The sequence below is a fragment of the Sciurus carolinensis genome, chromosome 5 (assembly GCF_902686445.1).
Source record: "Sciurus carolinensis chromosome 5, mSciCar1.2, whole genome shotgun sequence".
Lineage (NCBI taxonomy): Eukaryota > Metazoa > Chordata > Mammalia > Rodentia > Sciuridae > Sciurus > Sciurus carolinensis.
Window position 1 is genome coordinate 122,220,911 of NC_062217.1, and position 23,870 is coordinate 122,244,780.

General features: G+C 38.4%; 1 protein-coding gene across 1 annotated transcript in view; it reads left to right on the forward strand.

Annotated features, from left to right (window-relative positions):
• The window catches only part of Sgpl1 (sphingosine-1-phosphate lyase 1), a 52,993-nt gene that overhangs the window by 11,910 nt on the left and 17,213 nt on the right, over positions 1 to 23,870 (forward strand). Inside the window, 3 exon segments of the mRNA XM_047554364.1 lie at positions 9,731 to 9,896; positions 16,060 to 16,127; positions 21,222 to 21,369. Of these exon segments, the coding sequence (XP_047410320.1) occupies positions 9,731 to 9,896; positions 16,060 to 16,127; positions 21,222 to 21,369 (382 nt within the window).

Genomic DNA, 23,870 nt, shown 5'->3' on the forward strand with positions numbered 1-23,870 from the left:
CACGTTCAAGCCCTGGGTTCAATCCCCAGCACCGCAAAAAAAAAAAAAAAGAAAAGAAAAAAAGTGGCTACGTGATGAGTGGACTTAGGAGACAGACTTTTCAAAGGTAGTTTATATAGGCTGAGGGTCAGTAGAGACCTGAGGATAGGTTCCTGTTTTATTCTCTCTCTCTCTCTCTCTTTGTCTCTCTTTCTCTCTCTCTCTCTCTATATATATATGTATATATGTTTTTTGTTGTAGATGGGCACAATACCTTTATTTTTATGTGGTGCTGAGGATCGAACCCAGTGCCTCACCTGTGCTAGGCAGGTGCTCTACCACTGAGCTACAACCCCAGCCTCCTATTTTATTTTTTGAACAGAATCATATGTCAGAAATCTCTAGAGAAGTAGCCTTAGCAACCTTACTTAGGTTGTTCGTATATTAGTATTTCTCATCTCTGATAGCAGCATGACTCTTATAGGGATGGGATTTCTACAAAGAGTTAAAAATTTGGAAAATCTGTGTTTTTTAACTCCATGACCAAGGTAAATAATCCTGTTAGTGAGACAGATATGTGGAGGGAGAAACTCAGCTCTCTTCTTCCCAGTTGTTGATGTATTCAGGGGAAGTAAGGCTTTTCTGGGTGAAGAACATGGGCTTATTTCAATAGATCTTATCCAAGAAATTCCCTTTTCCATTCTTCAAAGATCAATGCACTTCTTTTTTACTTTGAAAGATAACCTCTGTGCTTGTACATAGTAAGTCACTCAGCTATTTATTTTAATAGACTCTGAAAGTTCGTAGCAAATTTAGTAAGACACCATGTGCAAGCTTGCATGAGTTTTCCTCTTTGTCTTACCTAGTTGCTTTAGGCCAAGAGTGTGTTTACCTAAAAAGCCCATAATTACTCTTTACCTCTGTATTACTTGGCATGATCTTCTGCTTATTGAACTTAAGTTTATGCATTATACTCTTCTCTCCTAGTTTAAGTTCCTTATAGTACTCTATGTGTGTAGGTATTTTACTCTAGATTGAACCCAGGGCCGGACCTTGGGCATGCCAAGCAGGCGATTTACCACTTAGCTACATGATATATACACGATATATATCAGAAGAGAGGTTCTAAGAATTATAACTTGACATAATCAGCATAATATTTACTTCATGCCTTGTCCTGATAACAAATAAATAAAATGACCTTAAAGCAATGTCTCCCCATCAGCTTTTATAAGCTTAGATGCTTTGGTTTCCTGTGAGTGCCCTCCTGATGACTTGGTCACATTGTATTCTGTCCCCTTTCTGAGACCAGGGTTATTTTGTATCTCAGATGGAAAGATGCTTTGCCTGAGTACTCGAGTATTAAGTGTAGCACTGTTAATCTTGGAAGTACTTGTGGAATAGTACTGAGTGTGCATATCTGACCTTGACAAAGGATAGCTGGAAGGGAACCTGTGGATTGTTAAGCTTTTCGAGATGAGCTGCTCAGTTACTGGACAGCTTGTCTCACATAGTGGAATCTTAGGGGAAGTATATGGTTTTGCTGTTGATTGCCTAAGAAGTGGTGAATTCAGTTACTTCAAACATTTCTATACCATGCCAAGCATGGTGGTACCCTTGTGCTTCTAATTACTTGGAAGGCTGAGGCAGGAGGATTGCTTGAGCCTAGGAGTTGGAAACCAGCCTGGGCAACATAGCAAGACTCTGTCTCCAAAGAAAAGGAAAACATTACATATATATTTTTCCTTTCCTTTATCATAGTAACTACTGGTTACTTGGAATAGTGTTTGGTTTTGTTGCTCAGTTCTCACTTCTTTAATGACCCAAGGGAGTTTTCCCTTTGGGCTTATGATCTGTTTTTGCTGATAAACTCTAATGCCTTTTGAAGCTCTAAAGACAATAGTGTTTTCTTACCTGTTTACTTTGCACTTGAAGTTCTACAGAATGTAACATGAAAGACAACCAGATTGAGTTACCTTTGATTTGTGTATTTTTAGAACATAAGTACAGTAAGGATAAATATACTAACTCTTTGGGTTTATTTTATATTTTAACTTTACCCCCTAAACTGAGGTTTGATCCTTAGACCATTTGATCTTAAGACTAAGTTGGTGAAAACAGGTTTTTCCTTTCCTCAACAACATTCAACATTTCCTTTCCTCCAGCAGCATTCTTGCTTTAAACCTCAATTTCTCCTCTTCTGGAAAAACTGCTGGGGGTTGAATCATGCATTTGTATTAAAGGTGAAGAAAGTGGCAGGATTGCAGAGTGAAAGATTTTGATTTTCATTAGTGTCTGGCCAAAGAATAAATATTAGCCAGAAATCAGTAGTTGATCTAGTGGATTGATGTGGCTGGTCTCTAACTTGGACACTTGGCAAGAAAGCCTTTTGGGTATCTGTTTCCCCCTCTGAGATCTGGGTAGTCACTAAATTTGGTGATTGTGTCTAAGGAATGTGTTGTTAGCTGTTGGATGATTCTTTTATAAAAGAAAGGATTGGGAAGTGTTTTAAATCATGGGATGCCTGTCAGAAACACCTGGGGGAGGTTTTTTTCAAAACATACATTTCTGGGCTCCATGCTGTACTTCATGAACCACTGGGTGGTTCATTAAGCTCCTGCCTTGGGTAATGTTGATGCACCTGACTGGTTTAATGGAAAGTGTTGAATAAAATGTTAGATTCTGGCCAGCCCATGGTGGTGTACACCTATCATTCTAGAGACTCCAGAGGCTGAGGCAGGGGGATTACACGTTTAAGGCCATTCTCAGCAACTTAGGCCCTAAGCAACTTAGCAAGACCATTTCAAAATAAAAATTAAAAGGGCTGGGGATGTGACTCAGTGGTAGAGTGCCTCTGGGTTCAAGCACCAATACCAAAATATGCCTTCCCTGGACTCAAACTAGAATCAGAGCCCATATCAGAATTTAATCTTTTTTATTTTTTTGGTACTGGTGGTTGAACCCAACACCTTGTGCATGCCAGGCAAGTACTCTACCCCTGATCTACATTTGTAGTCTTTTTTTAAAATTTATTTTGAGACAGGTTCTCCCTGAGTTGTCCAGGCTGGCCTCAAACTTAAAATCCTTACAGGCATGTGCCACCACGCTCATCTCATTTTGTGATTTTTGAAGACAGCTCTTCCAAAGTCCTTCCAAAGCACTTTCTAATTTTCTTTCTTTCAGTCTTTCTTTTGGAAGCAGATGAGTAGTGTGAGTGGTGTTATAAGTCTGGCAGAATGAAGCTTACAGTTTGAGAAAGCCATTCAGTAGCTGTCCACACCCCAGAAGAGTTTGGCCTTTGTGAACACTTCATCTGGCAGTGTTGGCTTTCTTGAGAGTAATGTAGCCATGGGCTCTTAATTTGGAGTAAACTAGATGAATAGACTCTAAGAGTCCTTAGCTTTGAACCTGTTGGTCTTCTGATTTGTACCACGAATAGTTTGTTTCCAGAAAACTGTGCAGTGGAAAATGTGGAAAAAACAATGCATTTTGAACCAGAAGGTTTGAGTCCTTCCTGTGGCATTTTTGAGCTGTGTGATCTTTGGACTCAGTGTCGTTGTCTATGAAGTACATATGAAGTACATATCAGCTCTGATGGCCTGTGGTGTGGCACATCTGTGAGCTTGTCAGAACAGAGCCTGTGTATGCAGTCTGGTTACAAATAACCAGCCTTCTCTTCAGATTCAGCCCACTACCATTGTCTGCACAGCTTAAATGAGAGAGATGTGGGGCAGTGGAGACCTCCTAGGATATTAACAAAACAAAGCTGTCAAGTCTGCACCACTGTAATTATTTCATTTTAGTTGAACAAATGTTGAGTTCCTGCTTTTGACCCTGGAACCTTAGTTTTGCACTTGTGTAAAAATCAACACTGAGATTGCTGTTGTGAGAGATAGTAATTATATTAAGTTCTCATGCCAGCTCCATCTAGATGTTAATCTGTAGTCATGACCTAGCTGCACAATTTTAGTTTGTTGTCAGCAGTACCATATATCCATGATAGATTCTGCCCAGAACATGAATTGTAAGAGGAAGACTCTTGAGATGTCACTGAATGAAATATGTTAGGGGATCCTCTGCCCAGGGCCATCGTGAATTAGGAGTTGAAAGTGCCGAATACTGAGTCAAGGGGCTTGGGTTCCTAGGTTTCACCCAGCATGAGCCTGTCCACGCAAGGTCAGGCATCCATTTCTCTTTGGGCCTTGGCATGTGAAGTGGAAATATTGTACTTGATCTCTAAAATCCTCTTTTAGCTCCTAGATCTGATGCTTCCCAAGGGCTGGAGTATTGCATCAGGACCCAACCTGGGATTTGTGCTGTTTTCAAGGCCCAAAGGAACTACCTTGTCCCTTTTTTTCAAGATAGGATGCATTACCTTGCAGAGCCCAATGATTCAGTGAGCTGTCAGTGTTAGGAGCTGCTTTTCCATTGGGGACTGAACCTAGGTTGTTTGTGTAACCTAGAAGGACCTGAGAATGATGCCAGGAGATGTAATTTCTGTTATTAACTAGTTGCTTACTCAAAAAGTTGTCAAGACCCATCCAATTACAATCCCATTCTTTTTTTGGAATTAGAGAATTTAGAGATGTGTCTCCTCTTAAAGTGTTCCCTTTGACTTCAAGGATTCCCATTAGCCTCTTAAGAATCAAAGAAAACATACTTTCACTGAATTTAATTTTATAAATGTTAGTGAGGAATATCGTCATATTTTAATTTTAAAACTTTTTAAAAATTAATTGCATTTGCTGGTTCTTTGCTTTCTCCCTAATATATAGGTTCTGTTATTTTTTGGTTTTGTGGTAGAAGAAGTTGATTACAGTCATTTTTTGACTGGTAATCTCTAATTTCTGAGCAAATTAGGAGTTAGTATCTGCAGAACAAAACTGATCTGAGTGATTATTCTTTCATCTTTGTACCATCCTATTCATTATTCATACCCACTACTTACCCGTGTGTGTGTGTGTGTGTGTGTGTGTGTGTGTTGCTGGGATCACACCCAGGGATTTACACACGCTGGTCAAGTGCTCTGACGTTGAGCCACATCCCCACTCTTACCCTGTGATTTGGTAACAGCTTTACCACACTAAGTAATTTTCATATGGCGTACCTTTGATGGTGACACACTCCTCTGGTCTTTCCGAGATTCAGAGTGTTACTGCCACTGCTTTGCAGGATTGAGGTTGTTGATAGCAATAGTGGGCTCTGAGGAATGGCCACCAAGAACTATATGGTGGACATTGCAGTTAGGTTGTTTCCATGGATAGCCTTTGAGGGAACTCAGTCCTTGCATTAATTGCCTCTACCATATTCTGATGACTAAGGATATTGTCTTAGTCCATTTGGGCTGTGATAACAAAATGCCATAAACTGAGTGGCTTAAAAACAGCAAAAAATTATTTCTTAAAATTCTGGGCACTTAAACATCCAAGATCAAGGTAACAGCCTTGATTGGGAGTCTGATGAGGGCCTAGAAGGTGGCCCTCATAGAAGTGAGTTCGTACAAATGCTTCATAGAAAGTGTCTTCTGTGTCTTCATCTGGTAGAAGTAGTGAATTGGCTTTCTGGGGTCTCTTGTGTAAGAGCACTAATCCTATGATAAAGGCCTCTGTCTTCCTGATCTAATCACTTCTCTGAGTCTTCCACCTCTCATACGATCAGTATTAGAACAGCAGATTCCAGTGGAGGAATTTTGGGGGAACATAAGCATTTGGTCCACTGCAGGTACAAATGTTTTCAAGAAACATCTGTGAAGCACCTGGCCTCTCTAAGCTTTCATGATCTCATAACAGTGTGTATGGATATCCTGTAGGAGTGTGAGTCAAACCAGTGTTTATCCCTTTCTCAAAACATCTTCTGCTTCTTCAGCATCCCTTTCTCTTCTAGTCTTACCAAAGTTAGTGGTGACACCCTTAATCAGTCTCTCAAATTTGAACTTGAAAGTTTGAAATTATCCATATTTTTCCCACTTTGTACATTGAATATTTAATGAGTTGCCAAATCTTGTTTGGGTTACCTCCAGAAAGGTCGTTCAAATCCATATTCTTTTTCTTTTTCCTGTTTCCTTTTTTTTTTTTCCAAATCATCCCCAATGGTGTACTACTTGAGATAGAATCCCGTTCCTTTCTCCCCTGGATTTTCAACAATCTCTTAACTAAAATTTTTGTCTCTAATCTCTATCCTCCCACCAAATTATCTCTTTTTTTAAATATATTTTTTAGTTGTGGGCGGACACAATATGTTTATTTTATTTTTATGTGGTGCTGAGAATCGTACCCAGGGCCTCACGTGGGCTAGGCAAGTGCGCTACCTCTGAGCAACGACCCCAGCTACATTATCTTTTTAAAAAAATTACTCTCATGTTTAACAATCCATTTCTTTTGTTTTATTTTTTTGCAGTTTGCTTCCTTTTATTCAGCGTTGTATTCTAGAAATAGGTCCATGTAAAATGATCTGTTTTCTTTTAATGTTTCATAGTATTGGTACACAAAGTATGCCCTATAATTTAACCATTAACCTTGGATGAACTTTTACATTTCTTGTATTTTTCTTTTGCTGTTACAAAGAATACTGACATGACTGCTTGAACATATCTCTCTGTGTTCATGTGCAAGTATGTAGATACTGAAAAGTAGAATTTCTGGGTCAAAATAAACATACATTTAAAATGTTAGTAGATGCTAACAAATAGCTTTTGATTTATACTTCCACTCTTCATGTTTTCTTTTTTACCCCCAAGTCCATTTTTTTCCCTATAGCTTTATTGAGGTAAAATTGAAGTACAATAAAATGTACAAATAAGTATGCAGTTTGATCAATTTTGACATGTATGTAACCAATACAATCATTATAAAAAGCATTTCCATTACTTTTAATATTCGGAATCATGCAAACTGTGTTTCCTGCATGATTTATTACATTAGAAATCAGTCACCTTAAGATATATAGAAACCCACCCCCACGTCAACTATTTCAATATTAATTGGTATACTTATAAATATCTCAGAGGCCAAGGAAGAAAGCCCGAGAAAAGTAAATAAAAGTGCTTTGAAATAAGTGATAATAAAAGCTTAAAATAGGGGCTGGGGTTGTAACTCAGTGGTAGAGTGCTTGCCTAGCATGTTGTGAGGCACTGGTTCAGTCCTCAGCACCACATGTAAATAAATAAATAAAATAAAAGGTATTGTGCTATCTACAACTAAAACTATTTTTAAAAAGCTTAAAATATCAGGATCACTGGGAAGAAACTTTTATAAATTAAGTACTTGTATTAGAAAGAAGTTAGAATAACAATCAAATTGTTTTCAAATTATGTAGTAGAAAGGAAACAATAAGAGTAGGAGCAGAAATATGTGAAGTAGAGAAGAAATAATACAGCTGAAATTTTGTAAAAATCAAACAAGTCTAATCAAGAAAAACCAAAATTAATATCAATGGCTAGGGAGCTATCAAAATAACCCTACAGATGCTAGAAATATATTAAGGTAATATCACAATTGTATGCCAACATAAGTGATAACTTACATAATATTGTCTATATTGGAGAAGGATCCGTTGTACTGCTGAGAAGATATGTCTATAAGTCTGAATTATCAATTGTATTTTTTACTTCTATAACTTCTTTATTTAGTTTCTGTTTGGAGGATCTATCCAGTAGTGACAGAGGTCACTACTGTGTTGTGGTCTATTTAATTCTTGAAATTGAGAAGGGTTTGTTTGATGTATGATGTTGCATTGTTTGGTGCCTAAATATTCATGATTGTTAATGTCTTATTGATGTATAATTCCCATAAGCAGTATGAAAAGCTTTCTTTGTTCCTTTTGGTTAACTTTGGCTAAAAGTCCACTTTATCTGATCTAAGGGTAGAAACCCCTGCCCAAGCCCATTTTTAATATGGGCCTAGTGTCCTTCTTCCAGCCTTAGTTCTCTGACTGGTGAGTTTATTCATTTACTTGGTACTGCCCACACTGTCCAGATTTTATTCAGTACCAGTTGTGGGCTAGGCACTGTGCTGTTGGTTGGGGATTGAACGCTGGGTAAGAGAAGTGGTCCCTACCCTCCTTCTTCTTACCACATAGAACCTGTGCCATTCGCAGTTTCTTTTTATGCATTCGTAGTTGCTATTCTCTCTTCTGGTGTGACTTTTTTTTTTCTTTTAACTTTTCTGCCTGGAGAATTTTCTTTTACCCTTTTAACTAGCCTAAGTTTTACCCTCTCTGATTGTCATCTCAAGTAGAGTTAGATAGGGCTTCCTCAGTGATCTCTTAGAACGTACCTATATCCTTCTATGGCTTTTCCTCTGAAGAGTTTTAATTAATTGTGTGTGTGTGCGCCTGTGTATGTATGCATGCATTTGTGTATAGTAACACACAGATACCTCTCCTGTGAGGTTGTAAGCTCAGTAAGGACCAGGAGCTATGCCTTTACCTGAATGCTTTTCCAGCTTTGTGCCTTCAAAATGTTGAATAAATGAAGTGAATAAGAAGCTATCAGATGAACTATTATTGCAAGGCACTCTGGGGGTTGTAAATAAGAAAAGAGCTAATCTTCCTTCAAGGACCTAACCGTGTAGCCAGGGAGATAAGAAATAGATGAGTAGACTGCAAGGCACATTGTGATAAGTTCTATATGGGCCTTATCACAGGTCAATTCTTGAATTTAAAGGGAGAGACAAATTCTCATGAAAGTTTTTCTGGTAAATTTATAGATGATAGGATTTTCTTCATGCTTACATCAGGGATACATTGTGAGGGATACATATGATGATAAAATATGGTTCCCAATGTTAAGAATTTTATAATTCAGCAGTCTATAGCCTACAAGCCAAATCTAGCCCATGGACTGATTCTTACATTTTGTAAGTTGTTGGGAGGAAAAAGATTTGTGACACAAGAAAATTAATATGAAGTTGAGATTTTAGTGTTCATTATTAAGTTCTGTAGGAACATAGCCACATTCATTTTGTTTACATATCATCTATGACTGCTTGTACTGTAGCAGCAGCAGAATATCCATAACAGAATGTTTGGTTTGTAACGCTTAAAATCTCACTGTTTGGCTTCTTACAGAACCATTCTGCTGACAGTTGGGTTAGACAATGGTAAAGATTCAAGTAGAGAAGAGAAAAGACACTCATATTGAAAATGGTGTTCCACACCTATAATCTGAGCTACTAAGAAGGCTCTGGGGTCACAAGTTCCAGGCCAGTCTGGGCAACTTAGTGAGAGCCTGTATCAAAAATTAATAAATCATGAGCCGGGGAGATAGCTCAGTCAGTAGAGTGCTTGCAAGGCCCTGGGTTCGATCCCCTGCACCGCAAAAAAAAAAAAAAAGATTAATTAATTAACAGGGTTGGGGATGTAACTCAGTGGTGAGTGACCTGGAATCAGTCCCCAGTGCTGCCCAAAAACAAGGTGAGAGGAGCGGAGAATACTGGCAGTTGTATGAAAGCTTTAGAACTCACATGATGATCAAATTAGCCCTCTTATTTTGCAAAATAAGCAGAAGATCAAAAATCATGTCAAAGTTCACAGGACTCATAAGTGGCAGTGTTATACTGGAATGACTGGTATAGAAGCTTTCAGGACTGTAGAGGATGATAAGATTATTGCTGAGGTGGGGCAGCATCATAAATGGCCTTGCCCTTGAAAAATGAGAATTGAGGAACAAAATAAGAACAGGCTTCCTTTCTCTCTTTGAATATAATGTTTCTTTTCTTTTTTTTTTTTTTTTTTTTTTCTCTTGTATTTCTAGAAGGCCTTTGAGCCCTACTTCGAGATTTTGGAAGTATACTCCACAAAAGCCAAGAATTATGTAAATGGGCACTGCACCAAATATGAGCCCTGGCAGCTAATTGCATGGAGTGTCGCGTGGACCCTGTTGATAGTTTGGGTGTACGAGTTTGTCTTCCAGCCAGAGAGTAAGTATACTGTTCCTCCTGTAAAGGCATAGTGGAGTGTCACTATCCTTGGAAGTCATGGCTGATGGATTTGGACTAATTTCTTGTCCTTTGGTTCAGTTCCAGTTTTTAAAAATCTGTTTAAATGGAGAGTGATACATTGTTTCCTGGTTGATAAAGTTATAATAGGATTCTTGGGTAGCCATTACTGCTTATATTGATTTTTCTGCATTGGTACCTTACATAAAAACTCCTCAGAAAATTAGTCATTGTAAGGATCCACAGATGTCTCAATGTGGTTAATCCTTCTTTAGTACCTAGAACATAATTGTGTCATCTGGAGTTCCCAGAGCAGAAATTTATTGCTTTCATTTTGGACCATCCTTTTCAGTAAAGATTGAATGAAATTGGAACAGCACTTATGCAGCTACCATTTGAGTCCCTATTACATGCCAGTCACTGAACTAGGCTCTGGGAGTATCTGCATAAGTAGTAGAGGGTCCCTCTCCTCTTGGAGTTGAACTTCTGATGTCAGGGGACAGTGGTAGTGACTGAGGGAGCCAGATCAACAGGGGGAAGAAGGAAGCCATTTTCAGGGACTGCAAAAGAGAAGTCTCTAAGTGATGTGCTTGTAAATCCTCCACCCTTACCAACGTGTAAGCTGCACTCCTGCCCACTTATCTCCTCCCCACTTAGAAACCTGATTGCGTGTAACCCTCTTGTGAATTATTTTCCTCCTGTAGGTTTTGTTTGATCACACCTAGTATCACACATAGTAGATATGGTGATGGGGATTTTGTAACACTCTCCTGCACCCTTTTCCCACTGTGAGTTACTGTCCTTGGTATAAGAAACCAGTAACATTGTTCAGTCATTTCCATGTTCAAATTTTTGCAGTACTTTTGTTACCCTGATCTCCCTGATAACATCTGTTTAGTGACCCTTTAACTGGACTTTTTCTGTTTTTCTTTCTCTCCCCCAGGGAAGACAATTTAGAAGCCAGATTGTATTTATCTCTTTACCATGCAGATAGCCATTGAGCTGTTCTTTTAGCATTGCAGAGTTATAGCATAACAAACATTGCAAAACATGACAACCAAGGAGCAAGTTCCACTGCTTTAGAGTTTTAAACTAAAGTGGAGGAAATGAGAGATGACTGTCCTGCCTAAAATCATCGTTCACTGTATCTTTAAAAATCCTGTCCTGAGTTTCTGTTCCCAGACTTGCAAGGTTTTGTCATTAACTCTGACAGATTAGACTGGCCTTTCTACTGCATCTGCTCAGTGGTTTTGTGTGGATGCAGCCTGTTGTTGTCTACCCAGGAGCCCAACATCCTGCAAGGTGAAGTGCCCCATTCCAGACGGGCTCTAAGAAGTACCAGTAAGGTACTTTCTTTCTATTAGGATAAAATGTACATAACATAAAATTTACCATTTTAACCACTTTCAAGTGTACAGTCCAGTGGCATTGAGTATATGCATACTGGCATGTAACCATCACCACTGTCCATCTACAGAACGTTTTTATCATTCCAAACTGAACGATTTCTTTAAAAACTAATTCTCTATTATCCTTTCCCCCTGGCATCCATCATTCTGTATATTTCTCTTTTAAAATAGTGTATTTATGAAACCAGACTAAATTAGAACCTTTTTGCATTTCTTTGCTGTACTTAGTTTAATCTTAGGTAGTCTTTAAAAATTTTTTTAAGTTAATTTATTTTAGTTAACAAAATTGTATATATTATGTACCACATGCTGTTTTGAACTATGTGTATGTACATTATGGAATGGCTAGCTTGAGCTAATTAACATATATGCATTACCTAACATGCTTTGCATTTTTGGTAGGTAGATAATACTTGCATTTTCAGTTTTGCAGCTCACTGTGCCTTGCATTACTTAACTGGTAGCAGAGGCACAGCCTTCTTAGCTCTTGGTACTACTTACCTACCTTTCATGTTCAAAAGGGAATATATTAGCTCCGTTCATTCCATGAGAAAACAATTAGTAGCAGTATATGGTAAGTTGGACCATCTAAATCTTTGTGATCTGAACTCCAAGCCAAAGTTGTTTTGTTTTTATTTATTTGTTTTTTGGTACCAGGGATTGAACCCTGAAGTGCTTAATCATGTATGCCGAGCCACATCCTCTGCCTTTTTTATATTTTATTTAGAGACAGGGTCCGCTAAGTTGCTTAGGATGTCACTAAGTTGCTGAAGCTGACTTTGAAAGTGTGATCCTCCTGCTCAGCCTCCGGAACTGCTGGATTATAGGAATATACCACCACGCCTGGCTGTTTTGTTTTTAATAATACATATTTTTCTTTTTATAAAAACAGTATATGTTTATTATAGGAAACTTTAGACAATTTGAATAAGCCATAGGAACAAAATTAAAATCTTGTACCAAAGGATAACACTATTTGTGTGTATCTTTATGTCTCCTTTGAATCAGGTTGACCCATACAAAAGGTAGTTTTTGTAGGTCAAAAATTGTTGAACATCGACAGTTTTATACAGTTTTACACATACACACAAAAGTCAGTTTTTATTTTGTAACTACCAACTGAATTTGACATGCATATTAAGAATGTCTTTCCTCCAATATCGGGGGTAATTTTAATGGAATTGTAGGTTTCCCCCCCCAACACCTTGATAAGGTAGAAGCATAGTACCTATTGCTGAACAATCAAGCTATTTTTAGTATATTACACTAGAGGAGTCTAAAATCTGGACTAGTGTTAAATTTGGTGATTTTTCTACTCTGAATCCCTTTTTGCAGAGGAGAGGGTCATTCTGGAACTCAGGGTGGAGACTAGGGTGAAAAACTGGGAGCAGCAAGACCCTGAGTAGGAGTTAGCAGCTCTTGAAGGCACTGTCTTCCTTAATTCTCTGTGATTGTCAGTCATAGCTTATGCCCTTATACTTTAGTGTTGATTTTTAACTGTGGGGTTGTCCATAGCTTATGCCTTCTTCATACTTTAGTGTTGATTTTAACTGTAGGGTTGTCCATAGCTTATGCCTTCTTCATACTTTAGTGTTGATTTTAACTGTAGGATTGTCCATAGCTTATGCCTTCTTCCATACTTTAGTGTTGATTTAACTGTAGGGTTGTCCATAGCTTATGCCTCTTCATACTTTAGTGTTGACACATTAATAGAAACCAGGTTTATGTGTGGGTCTTTAGCCTGCCTTCCTCACAATCAAATGGGTATAATATTACCTGCCCTAATTAGTCACAAGTAATATGAGCATCATTTGTGTGAAGCGAATTTGTAAGCTGTAAGAGCCATGCATTATTGTTCTTACATTGGCACTTCTTATTTTAGCTTAAAAAATTCTTATTAAAATTCTTTTCTTAAAAATTGACAAAAATTATATTTGTGATATACAAAGTGATATTTTGAAATATGTATTCATTGTGGAATGGCTCAAACTAACAATACCTCACTACTCTTTTTCATGATGAGAACCCTTAAAATCTTCTCTCCTGTCAATTTTTAAGGGTATAATATATATTTATTTATTGAATTCATCATGTTGTACAATAAATCCCTTGAAGTTATTCCTCCTGTCTGACTGGAATTTTGTGTCCCTTGACCAAAATCTCAAATCTCACTCACTCTCCCACCATTCCTGGTAACCACCACTAAAAAGTTCTCTTCTGTTCTTTCTGTACCTCAGGGATTGACTTCTGAGTGTGATTACTTTAGTTCACATATTTCATTTTAAATTCTCCATTCTGTGCTATGTTCTGTTCCTTTTGCTCTTTCTCTTTTTTCTTACAACTTTTCACAGAAGCAACTATTCTTTATCTTCCTCCTTGGACACATTACTATACTTTCGGAAAACGGCTCAGTCTGCCGATTTTTAGATAGCTTTCCACCTCATTAAGTAATTACTTCATCTATTAAATAAGCAGTTCTAAGTCTTTACAACTAACATCATATGGTTGAATAAGCTGGGTATGGTGGTGCACACCGGTAATCCCAGGAACTCAGGAAGCTGCGAGAGAAAGATGGTTTAACTAAGACGCAGCTTAAATATCCAACATTGTATTCTTGTTTGATCTATTTAAAATGTGTTTGGGGAAAATTTTAATAATGTAGAAAATGCTCAAGAAGAGACTATAGTTAAATAGACAAGAACTCCAGTCGTGTATCAAATGTGTCGAACCTAGGACTAGAAGGAAATTACTCTGAAATTCAAACAGAAAAGTAACCATAAACAGTGTTTTTAGTTCCTTTGTCTTACTATTCAGTCTGTGCCTTGGTGACTGGTTTTGTCCCAAGCATTGTGAGAGTGTCGATGGTAGAGGGAGGTAGAAAGACAGGGAATTGCCTAAGCAAAAACAAATAACAGGGATGCAAACTGTCATGTAACAGACGTGAGAATAGGGAGTCTCTGTGGTGGTGTGGTGGAGAGGGATTAGGAATGCCTGAGTCTACTGGGAATGCAGTAAAAGCTCATGCTTGCTTAAGCACTGGATGTAGATTCTTACAGACTGATTTGGGATAACAGAAAATTCCTACTGTGCATTTGAAGCAGCATAGATTCCTGGAAGACCTGGACTTAAAAAGTGAAGACTTCAGTTAAATCCCTAGTGTCACTGATCTGATCTATGGCCTTGAGCTAGTGTTCGAGCTAGATCTTTAGTTGTCCTTTATGTCACTATTGGATAATGTATAAAAGCCTTTTAGACCAACCTCAGAATTATTGTCAGTGTGAGTTTAGACATTATCAAATATGAATACATTAAAAGGCATATTCATCTGTTTTAAGTCTGCCTGCCATGTATTTATAATTATTGTAATCAACAACATCAGAATTCTTAGTTTATCCTTTGTGCTGACAAAATGGACTCTGGTATCCATGATTTTCAAGTTCTTTTTAGATCTAAAAATGTGCTACAATCTGTGTTGTTTGAGAGACTAGAGCATAGATCCAGAAACAACAAAAACACAAACACTGCTCAGCCATTTGGTTGGGGAAAGGAAGAGAATTGTTGGGCATCTCTGGAAACCTTGGGAAGGTCAAGAACTCTGGGAAGAGTACATGTAACATTGACTCTAGCAATTCTGCTTCTGAGAGTCCCTGCAGATATCCTTATATGTGTACAGTGTGGTGTGTTACAAAGGTACTTATTTTAGCATGATTCATAATAGCAACATTAGGGATGACCTATATATTGATCAGTAAGGGGAAAGTTAAATAGATTATGGTACATTCATATACTGGAATAATTTGCAGGAAGGTAAAATAAATTGTGGTACATTCATATATTGGAATAATTTACATTACACAAATGAACAAATGAGGTAGCACTGATCTTTTATCTTTCTTTCTTTTTTTTCTTTGCAACACTAGAGATTGAACCCAGAGATGCTCTGACTTAAGTCCCCTATGTCTTAATTTTTTGAGACAGGTTCTTGCTAAACTACCAATACTGACCTTTAACTTAAGATCTTTCTGCCTTAGACTCCCACATAGCTGGGATGATGGACATGTGTCACCACATTCATCGATAATATTTCTAAGTGGAAAAATAAGGTCTAGTACAGTGGTAGACTGTTATTTTTTGGGTAATAAGGGCAACAAATAAGAATATAGCTTTTTTTCTGGTACTGGGAGTTGAGCTCACTGCCTCACGCATGCTGGGCAAGTACTGTACCACTAAGTACTCTACCACTACGCTATGCTCCCAGCCCTTTCTTTCCTTTTCTTTTTTGTGCTACTGGGTTCATCTTTTTTTTTTAAAAAAACAGGTTCTTACTAAATTACTCAGACTGGGCTAGAACTTGTGATCCTCCCGCCTTAGCCTTCCTGAGTAGCTGGGATTACAGGTGTGCATCACCACACTTAGCTAGGAATGTATCTCTACTTTTACTTGCATATGTATAAAGAAACTATTGCAAAGTGTGCTGGAAACTAATGGAAGTGTTTAAGGGCATGATGAGGCCCGGGAGATAAACGAGAGATAAACTTTTATCATATGTATGTTTAAATTTTGGACCATGTGAAAAACTAAATTTGAAAGTTTTTTTTTTTTTTTTCCTGTAATAAACTCAACAATCTGAAGGAAAGTAAGGTCGTGAGAGACACACTGAGTAATTGCTATCTATAGACTAGCAAGTCCTATCTGTGGACATTCATTTGACTAATAGAACCATTTTTTTCTTGTAGGTTTATGGTCGAGGTTTAAAAAGAAATATTTTAGGCTTACCAGGAAGATGCCATTTATTGGTCGCAAGGTAAGTGAACTTTCCTTAGGTCTTTTTTTACCCCTTGATAATCATACTTCTGTTTGTGTTAATATTCTTAAGGTGGAAGGATGATTTTGTTGCTCACCTCCAGGGAACATTTGGTGGCAGTGTTCGGAAACACTTTTAGATTGTCACAACTTCATGGACTGATACTGGCATCTAGTGGATAGAGGCCAAGTGTACTGTGAAATATCCTACAGAACACAGGAAAGCACTACCACAGAGATTTATCTTTCTCCAGAAGTCCAAAAAGATGTCAGGATGGTGGTGCATGCTTGTAATATAGCTACTCAGGAGACTGAAGCAGAAGGGTCTCAAGTTCAAGGCTATTCTGGATAACTTAGATCCTATCTCAAAATAAAAGTTTACAAAGGACTGGGATATAGATGATGGGGATGTAGATCGGGGTAGAACACTTGCCTTCAAGAGCGCCTGGGTTTAATCCTTAGTTTAAAAAAAAAAAAAAAGTCAAAAGGAACAAAGGTTGAGAACCTTGACTTAACCCTTTCTCCAGCATATTTGGCCACAGGAGGGATGATGAGAATTTGAAATTAGAAACCCTGGATGAAGTGTTACTGGGCTTTAGAACATCATTTGGCTGAACTGAGTTAGACTACCTAGGGCTTAGATCAGGGATTGGCACACTTCTGTGAAAGTCTAGCTAGGAAGCATTTTAGGTTCCACAGACAATACTGTCTCTTGGAGCAGGAGAAGCACAGGTTAAGGAATAAGCCGGTTGTGTTCCAGGGAAACTGTTCACAAAAGCAGTCCAGCTTTGACCTCTGGCTGCAATTTGCTTATCCCAGGTTTAGAAACTTAAAGAGATAACAGCCATTCTCTTGCTCTTTGTACCTGTTTGCCCTCTTCACTGTGTCCTCTCTACCCTCACCCCACTGGGATAACATATGTCCCTCTGTGTCCTCCATAGACTCCTTATCCCAGGCAAAGATAAAACAGGGCAGGCCCCTTGCAAGCTCTAAGGAAGGCAGTTGAGGCCTTGATTTCATCATATCCTGCAGGACCCTGCCCTCACTTTTCCGTTGGTTTCTTCCAACTTCACCTGCCTTCAGGTGTTCTTTCACGTTAGCCTTTTTTGGGGTGGGGAGGGGAGAGACGGGGGGATAGACTGGCTCACAGAGGGTAGTAGGATTTCCCCCTTAGTGTTCCCTGTGTTTTTTCTCCTCTGAGCCTTGTCACTTATCTTCAATTTCAGGATTTTGAGACAAATGCTAGAGTTCCAGAACCCATATTTAAATTTATAAAATAACAGAATTAGAAGATCCTTAGAGATGATGTGATTACCCTCTATTTTTCAGACACAGATTCTGAGGCTTAGAGACAAAAAGTTATTTATTTCTTCTGTATGTACACACACAAGAATCTCAGTTATTCACTTATGCAACATGTATTATTGACACTGGCTCAGTGTCATGTACTTTCCTGGTGCTGAGGATAGAGTTTTGAACAAAACCAAGTCCTTCCTCTTGTGAAATTTATAGTTTAGTAACAATGACAAAACAAACAACTGAACAAATACATAACAGTTTCATTTTGAAATAAATGCTAGGAACAGATTAAAATTGGGTAATGTGGTAGAAACTCTGAGGCAAGAATTGGAGGTAGGAAAGTACTTGCTGTGCTTTCTAATATTCCTCTCATTGTGATTTTTGGTCTGTTTCCTTTTATTATAGTATCATAGTCCACACATGGAAGCTCAGCTTTCATAGGTTCTTCCTGTTGCATAGTTACCATGTGTTCAGCATAATTTTTTATTTACAACTTTTAAAATGTCTCCATGTCCATAGTAGATCTCAGCATTGCCTGAGAGTGTGGACTCTGCTACCTGCCATTGCTGACGTGGGAGACTTGTGCAGATATGCTTTAAAGAAATGGTTTTTCCTGTGATTTTTCTGAGGACCATGTCTAAGAAGATCTTGTATTCTAATCATGACTTGGACTGAGAAAGTCTAAATAGTTTAGAGTGAGATCTTGGAATCAAACTTTAACAAATACATCACTGAAGCCCTAGCACTGTAGCATGCACAAATTGTGACATGTAGCTCCTTTCCCCAAACTTACCACCTGAGAGTCTGCCTCCTTACTCTGCTCTGCTGTTTTTATTCCCCTAGCACTTTGATTCTGTAGCTTTTTAAAAAAATTATTTATTTATTTTTAAATTTTTTACAGACTGCATTTTGATTCATTGTACACAAATGGGGTGCATCATTTAGTTTCTATGGTTGTATATGATGTAGATTCATACCATTTGCTTAATCATACATGTACATAGGGTGATGATGTCTGTCTCATTCCACCATTTTTCATACTCCCCTCCCTCTCATTTCCTTCTACATAATCTAAAGTTCCTCCATTCTTTTCTAACTCCCCACACCCTCACTCCCATTATATATCATTCTCCACTTATCAGGGAAAACATTTGGCCTTTGGTTTTTTTTGGGATTGGCTTATTTCACTTAGCATGATATTCTCCAATTCCATCCATTTATTTGCAAAAGCCATAATATTATTCTTCTTTATGGCTGAATAATATTCCATTGTATATCTATACCACAGTTTCTTTATCCATCCATTTGTTGAAGGGCATCTAGGTTGGTTCCACAATCTAGCTATTGTGAACTGAGCTGCTGTAAACATTGATGTGGCTGTGTTACTGTAGTATGCTGATTTTAAATCCTTTGGGTATAAACCGAGGAGTGGGATAACTGAGTCAAAAGATGGGTTCATTCCAAGTTTTCTGAGGATTCTCCACACTGCTTTCCAGAGTGGCTGCACCAACTTACAACTTCACCAGCAATGTAAAAGTGTGCCTTTTTCCCCACATCCATGCCAACATCTGTTATTGTTTGTGTTCTTGATAATAGCCATTCTAATATTGTCTTTGAAACATTTGCCAGAGCAATTAGACAGACCAAAGAAATTAAAGGGATACAAATAGGAAAAGAAGAACTTAAGCTGTCATTATTTGCTGATGACATGATCCTATATTTAGAAAATCCAAAAACTCCACTAGAAAACTTTTAGAACTAATAAATGAATTCAGCAAAGTAGCAGGATATAAAATCAATATGCGTAAATCTAATACATTTCTATTTTTAAGTGATGGATACTCTGAAAGAGAAATTAGGAAAACCACTCCATTCACAATAGCCTCAAAAAAAAATACTTGGGAATTAATCTAACAAAAGAGGTGAAAGACCTCTACAATGAAAACTACAGAACATAAAGAAATTGAAGAAAAACTTAGAAGATGGAAAGACTGCCCATGTTCTTGGATAGGCAGAAGTAACATTGTCAAAACGGCCATTCTACCAAAGACGCTATACAGATTGAATGCAATTCCAATTAAAATTCCCATGAAATTCCTCATAGAAATAGAGAAAGCAATCATGAACCTCATCAGGAAGAACAAGAGACCTCGAATAGCAAAAGCAATCCTGAGTAGAAAAAGTGAAACAGGAGGTATCACAATACCAGACATTAAACTATACTACAGAGCAGTAGTAACAAAAATGGCAGAATAGACAGGCAGACCAGTAGTACAGAATAGAAGACATAGAGACAAAACTGTATAAATACAGTCACCTCGTACTAGACAAAGGAGCCAAAAACATACAATGGAGAAAAGAAAGCCTGTTCAACAAATGGTGCTGGGAAAACTGGAAATCCATATGCAGTAAAATGAAATTAAACCTGTATCTCTCACCCTGCGCAAAACTCAACTCAAAATGTATCAGGGACATAGGGATTAAACCAGAGACCCTGCACCTAATAGGAGACAAAGTAGGCCCAAATCTTCATCATGTTGATTTAGGATCAGAATTCCTCAACAAGACTCCCAAAAGCACAAGAAATCAAAGCAAGAATCAATAAATGGGATGGACTCAAACTAAAAATCTTTTTCTCAGCAAAGGATACAATCAAGAATGTGAAGAGAGAGCCTACAGAGTGGGAGAAAATCTTTTCCACACACAGTTCAGATAAAGCACTTATCTCCAAAATTTATAAAGAATTTAGAAAACTTTACACGAAAAATACAAAGAACCCTATCAATAAATGGGCCAAGGAACTGGACAGACACTTTACTGAAGAACACATACAGGCAATTAATAAATATATGAAAAAGTCTTCAGCATCTCTAGTAATTAGAGAAATGCAAATTAAAACAACTCTGAGTTTCTGTAGCTTTTAATTTTCTGTCTGTCTGACTAAAAGTACTCCTCATGAGATCAGGAGGGTTTTTTCACTGTCTCCCACTGCCTAGGTTTGTTTTGTTCACTGTGTAACCCTGGCCTGCACTAGTTGCTCAGCAAATATTTATTGAACAAATAAGTAAGTGAATGAATGAAAGAAAATGGCTCAGAAATGGAGGTTATGAGAATGGAAAAGAAATAACCTTAACTGAAAAATTATATAGCAGCTTTGTCCTTAGTTCCTACTAGGACTTCAGGGTCAGACAGTACAAGCTGTTGACAGCAGCTTGAGGAGGATACAGCTTGAGGAGGAGGCAGTTCTGAAGTCTTGTGCAAACATAGGGCACTTGAATGGGCTCTCCACAGTCCTAACGTGCAGTGTGCATGTCTGCTGAAGTTGCTCATCATTGCACAGAAGACCAAGGATCCCTTTTCATACGGTGTGGTAGGTTTCTTGACTCTGCCTTTTCTTTTTTTCTTACATGCACTGTAGGCTGCTGCCAAGACAGGAACAAGGTCCAAATATTGCACTCAGATTAGTGCTGACTTCAGCAGCTGCAAACCAAGTAAAGCAGTGGTGATGTCAGCATGGCAGAGAAAAGGGGTGTAGAGCAATTGAGCACATCTTTGACCTGTAGAGAGAAGGTTGACGCTTCAGACTTCTAAGAGACTGTTGAAGCTGCTAGGTAAACCATCAAAATATCACATCTCTTTAAGAAAAAATATCATTCTGGTTCAGTAGTCCTCATGAGTCGTCTGGTGTTAAGCAGTTGATTGGCTCTCATAACTGGTGTTTGGATCCTCTGTATTGCATCTTCTTGCTAACTTTCTTTTCCTTTTTTTTTTAACTTTGTTTTTCTTACCTTTGAAGATCCAAGACAAGCTGAACAGGACCAAGGAGGATATTAACAAGAACATGTCATTCTTGAAAGTGGACAAAGAGTATGTGAAAGCTCTTCCCTCCCAGGGTCTGAGCCCATCTGCAGTTCTGGAGAAACTCAAGGAGTACAGCTCTATGGGTAAGATGCTGTTCATGTGTCAAGTGTTCATGTGTCTCCTTCCTTTCACATTCTGGTTTTGTCATTGTTTAATGTTCCTGTTTGTTAAGAATAACTCATTCCTACACCGCCAGGTGCAGTGGTGCATACCTGTAATCCCAGCGACTGAGAAGGCTAAGGCAGGAGTGTTGCAGTTTCAAGGCTAGCCTCAGCAACTTAACAAGACCCTTCGTCAGAAATAAAAAGGGCTGGGGAATGCAGTTCAGTGGTAGAGCACCTCTGGGTTCAATTCTCTGTATAGCAATGAAAATAAAATAACTCATCCCTAATCCTTATATTTTTAAGAGGAACCCATTTCCTATTTCAAAGACCAATTTATATTTTAAAAAATTATTTTAGATTCATCTTTCATCCATAGTGCAAGCAAATCTTAGAGTGGAACTTTGTTCCATTTCCTTCTGAAAACAGATACATTTGTGTTTAAAAAACAATGTATGAAATACAGAATCATATTGAAATTACAATCTGTATGAAGACATGGGAAAAAAAACAAAAAGTCATTCTAATTTCATCATCAGAAGTGAACACAGTTCATGTGTATCAGACAGGTAAAGCAGATCTGATGGGTCTCTGAATATACCTGATATCTCTGTATAGTGCAGTGTTCACAGTGCTTTGTGTGGTTGTGTACGCACACATGCATGAACACATATGGGAATGATAAAGACACCAGATAGCTTGATGCTCAAGAGTACAACCCATGGAATCAGTCTGGATTCTCATGCTGGGTTTGCCACTTACACTGTGATCTTGGGTGAGTTATGTACCTTCTGTCTGTCCCATTTGCTCTGTCTCTACCATCTCTATTTCCCTGGTGATTGTGGGATTAAATGAGATGATACATAGAAAGTACCTGGCATATAGAAGGTTTTCAGTAAATGTTAACTATTATTGCTGCTATTTTTAACACAACATATGCATGTTTATTATAGTGTAAGATTATATTACAAATACTTTTTTAAAAGTATGGTTTTTAGTTTTACATACTTTTTGATTTATAGAAAAGTGGCAAAGATGATACAGAGATTTCCTGCGTGCCCTTCATCCACCTTCTCCTGATGTAAAATCTTACACGACCATGGCACATTTGTTAAAACTGAAAACTTAACTTGGGAACAGGATTGTTATCCAAACTAACAAATTGCATTCAACCACTTTTTCTATAAATGCCCTTTTTTCTATTCTGGGATCTAATCCAGGACATTATGTTGCATTTTGACAACTTTAAAGATTTCTAATTGACGTGTGTTGAATTGTTGGCATTGGATAGTACAAAATTAGAGTGTAAAACGTGATGATATAGAGCAGGGGTTAGCACCCTGAGAACTCTGTGCTAAAGATTTACATTTCTGTGAGGCTGGTTGCTGCCACCGTTTCTTCCCTACCATATAGTCCCTTGCCATACTCTCCAACATAGTAAAAGTACAGGAGATAAAACCAGGTGTCCTATTCTCAAAAGACTGGTGACCATGGGTCTGAAGATAGGCCTGGTACCCAGCAGCGTCCTAAAAGGAAAGAGTTAAAGTCAAACCAGTCGTAAGTCAGAGCTTGGCAGTTGACTTCGAGAGTGAGGAATTGGAGCTGGGCGCCGCAGGACATGACTGTAATTAATCCCATTGGCTCGGGAGGCTGAGGCAGGAGGACCGTGAGTCCAAAACCAGTCTCAGTAACTCAGCAAGACCCTAAGCAACTCAGCGAGACTCTGTCTTGAAGTAAAATATAATAAAAAATGGCTAGGGATGTGACTCAGTGGTTAAGTGCCCCTGGGTTCTAATCCCTGGTCCAAAAAAGAAAAAGAAAAAAAAAAAGAGTGAAGAATTTGTCAGTGTATTTGTATTTGCTTCTCAGTCTTCTACTGGCTTGTTAAAGCCAAAGATCTTTGTTTTGTAGGGCCTGTGGCTACGTGTAGTTTTCAGTTAGTGTGTTTCTGTGAGAGCTGTCTCACTACTCACTTTCAGTAGGGCACAGTCATGTAGCAAAAAGACTCCGAGACACCCACGTCAGCAGATCCGTTGGCCTCATGTGGAATGTCTCTGGGAGAGCACCATGGGAGAGGAAATGGGAAGTCTGGCCCTGCACTCTGGTCAGGAACCCTTTCATCAGCTTTATCCCAGGGTTCACTGTGTTCCTTATCTGCAGTGCTTTGGTATATGCTGCTGGAAACGGGTGGCTGCTTCCCTGTGGTTTCCAGGCTGAGTGGAAGAGGGGGCCTGAGACCAGGTGCTCACGGCTCATCCCTCAGCATGGCCTGTGCTCTGGCTCCAGCTCTCATGATGGTGTCCTGAGAGTTCATCTTTTGTGTTTTTCTCCCAACCGTTCACAGCAGTTCTAACACTTGTGACTGGACAGGAAGGTAGGGAAGGAGGGTACTACTACAGAAAAAGGTCACTCTAAAGCTATACAGAGAACAGAAAATAAGGCAAGCAAGATAGCTTTTCTGCTGAGAGAAGGAGCTGAGGACA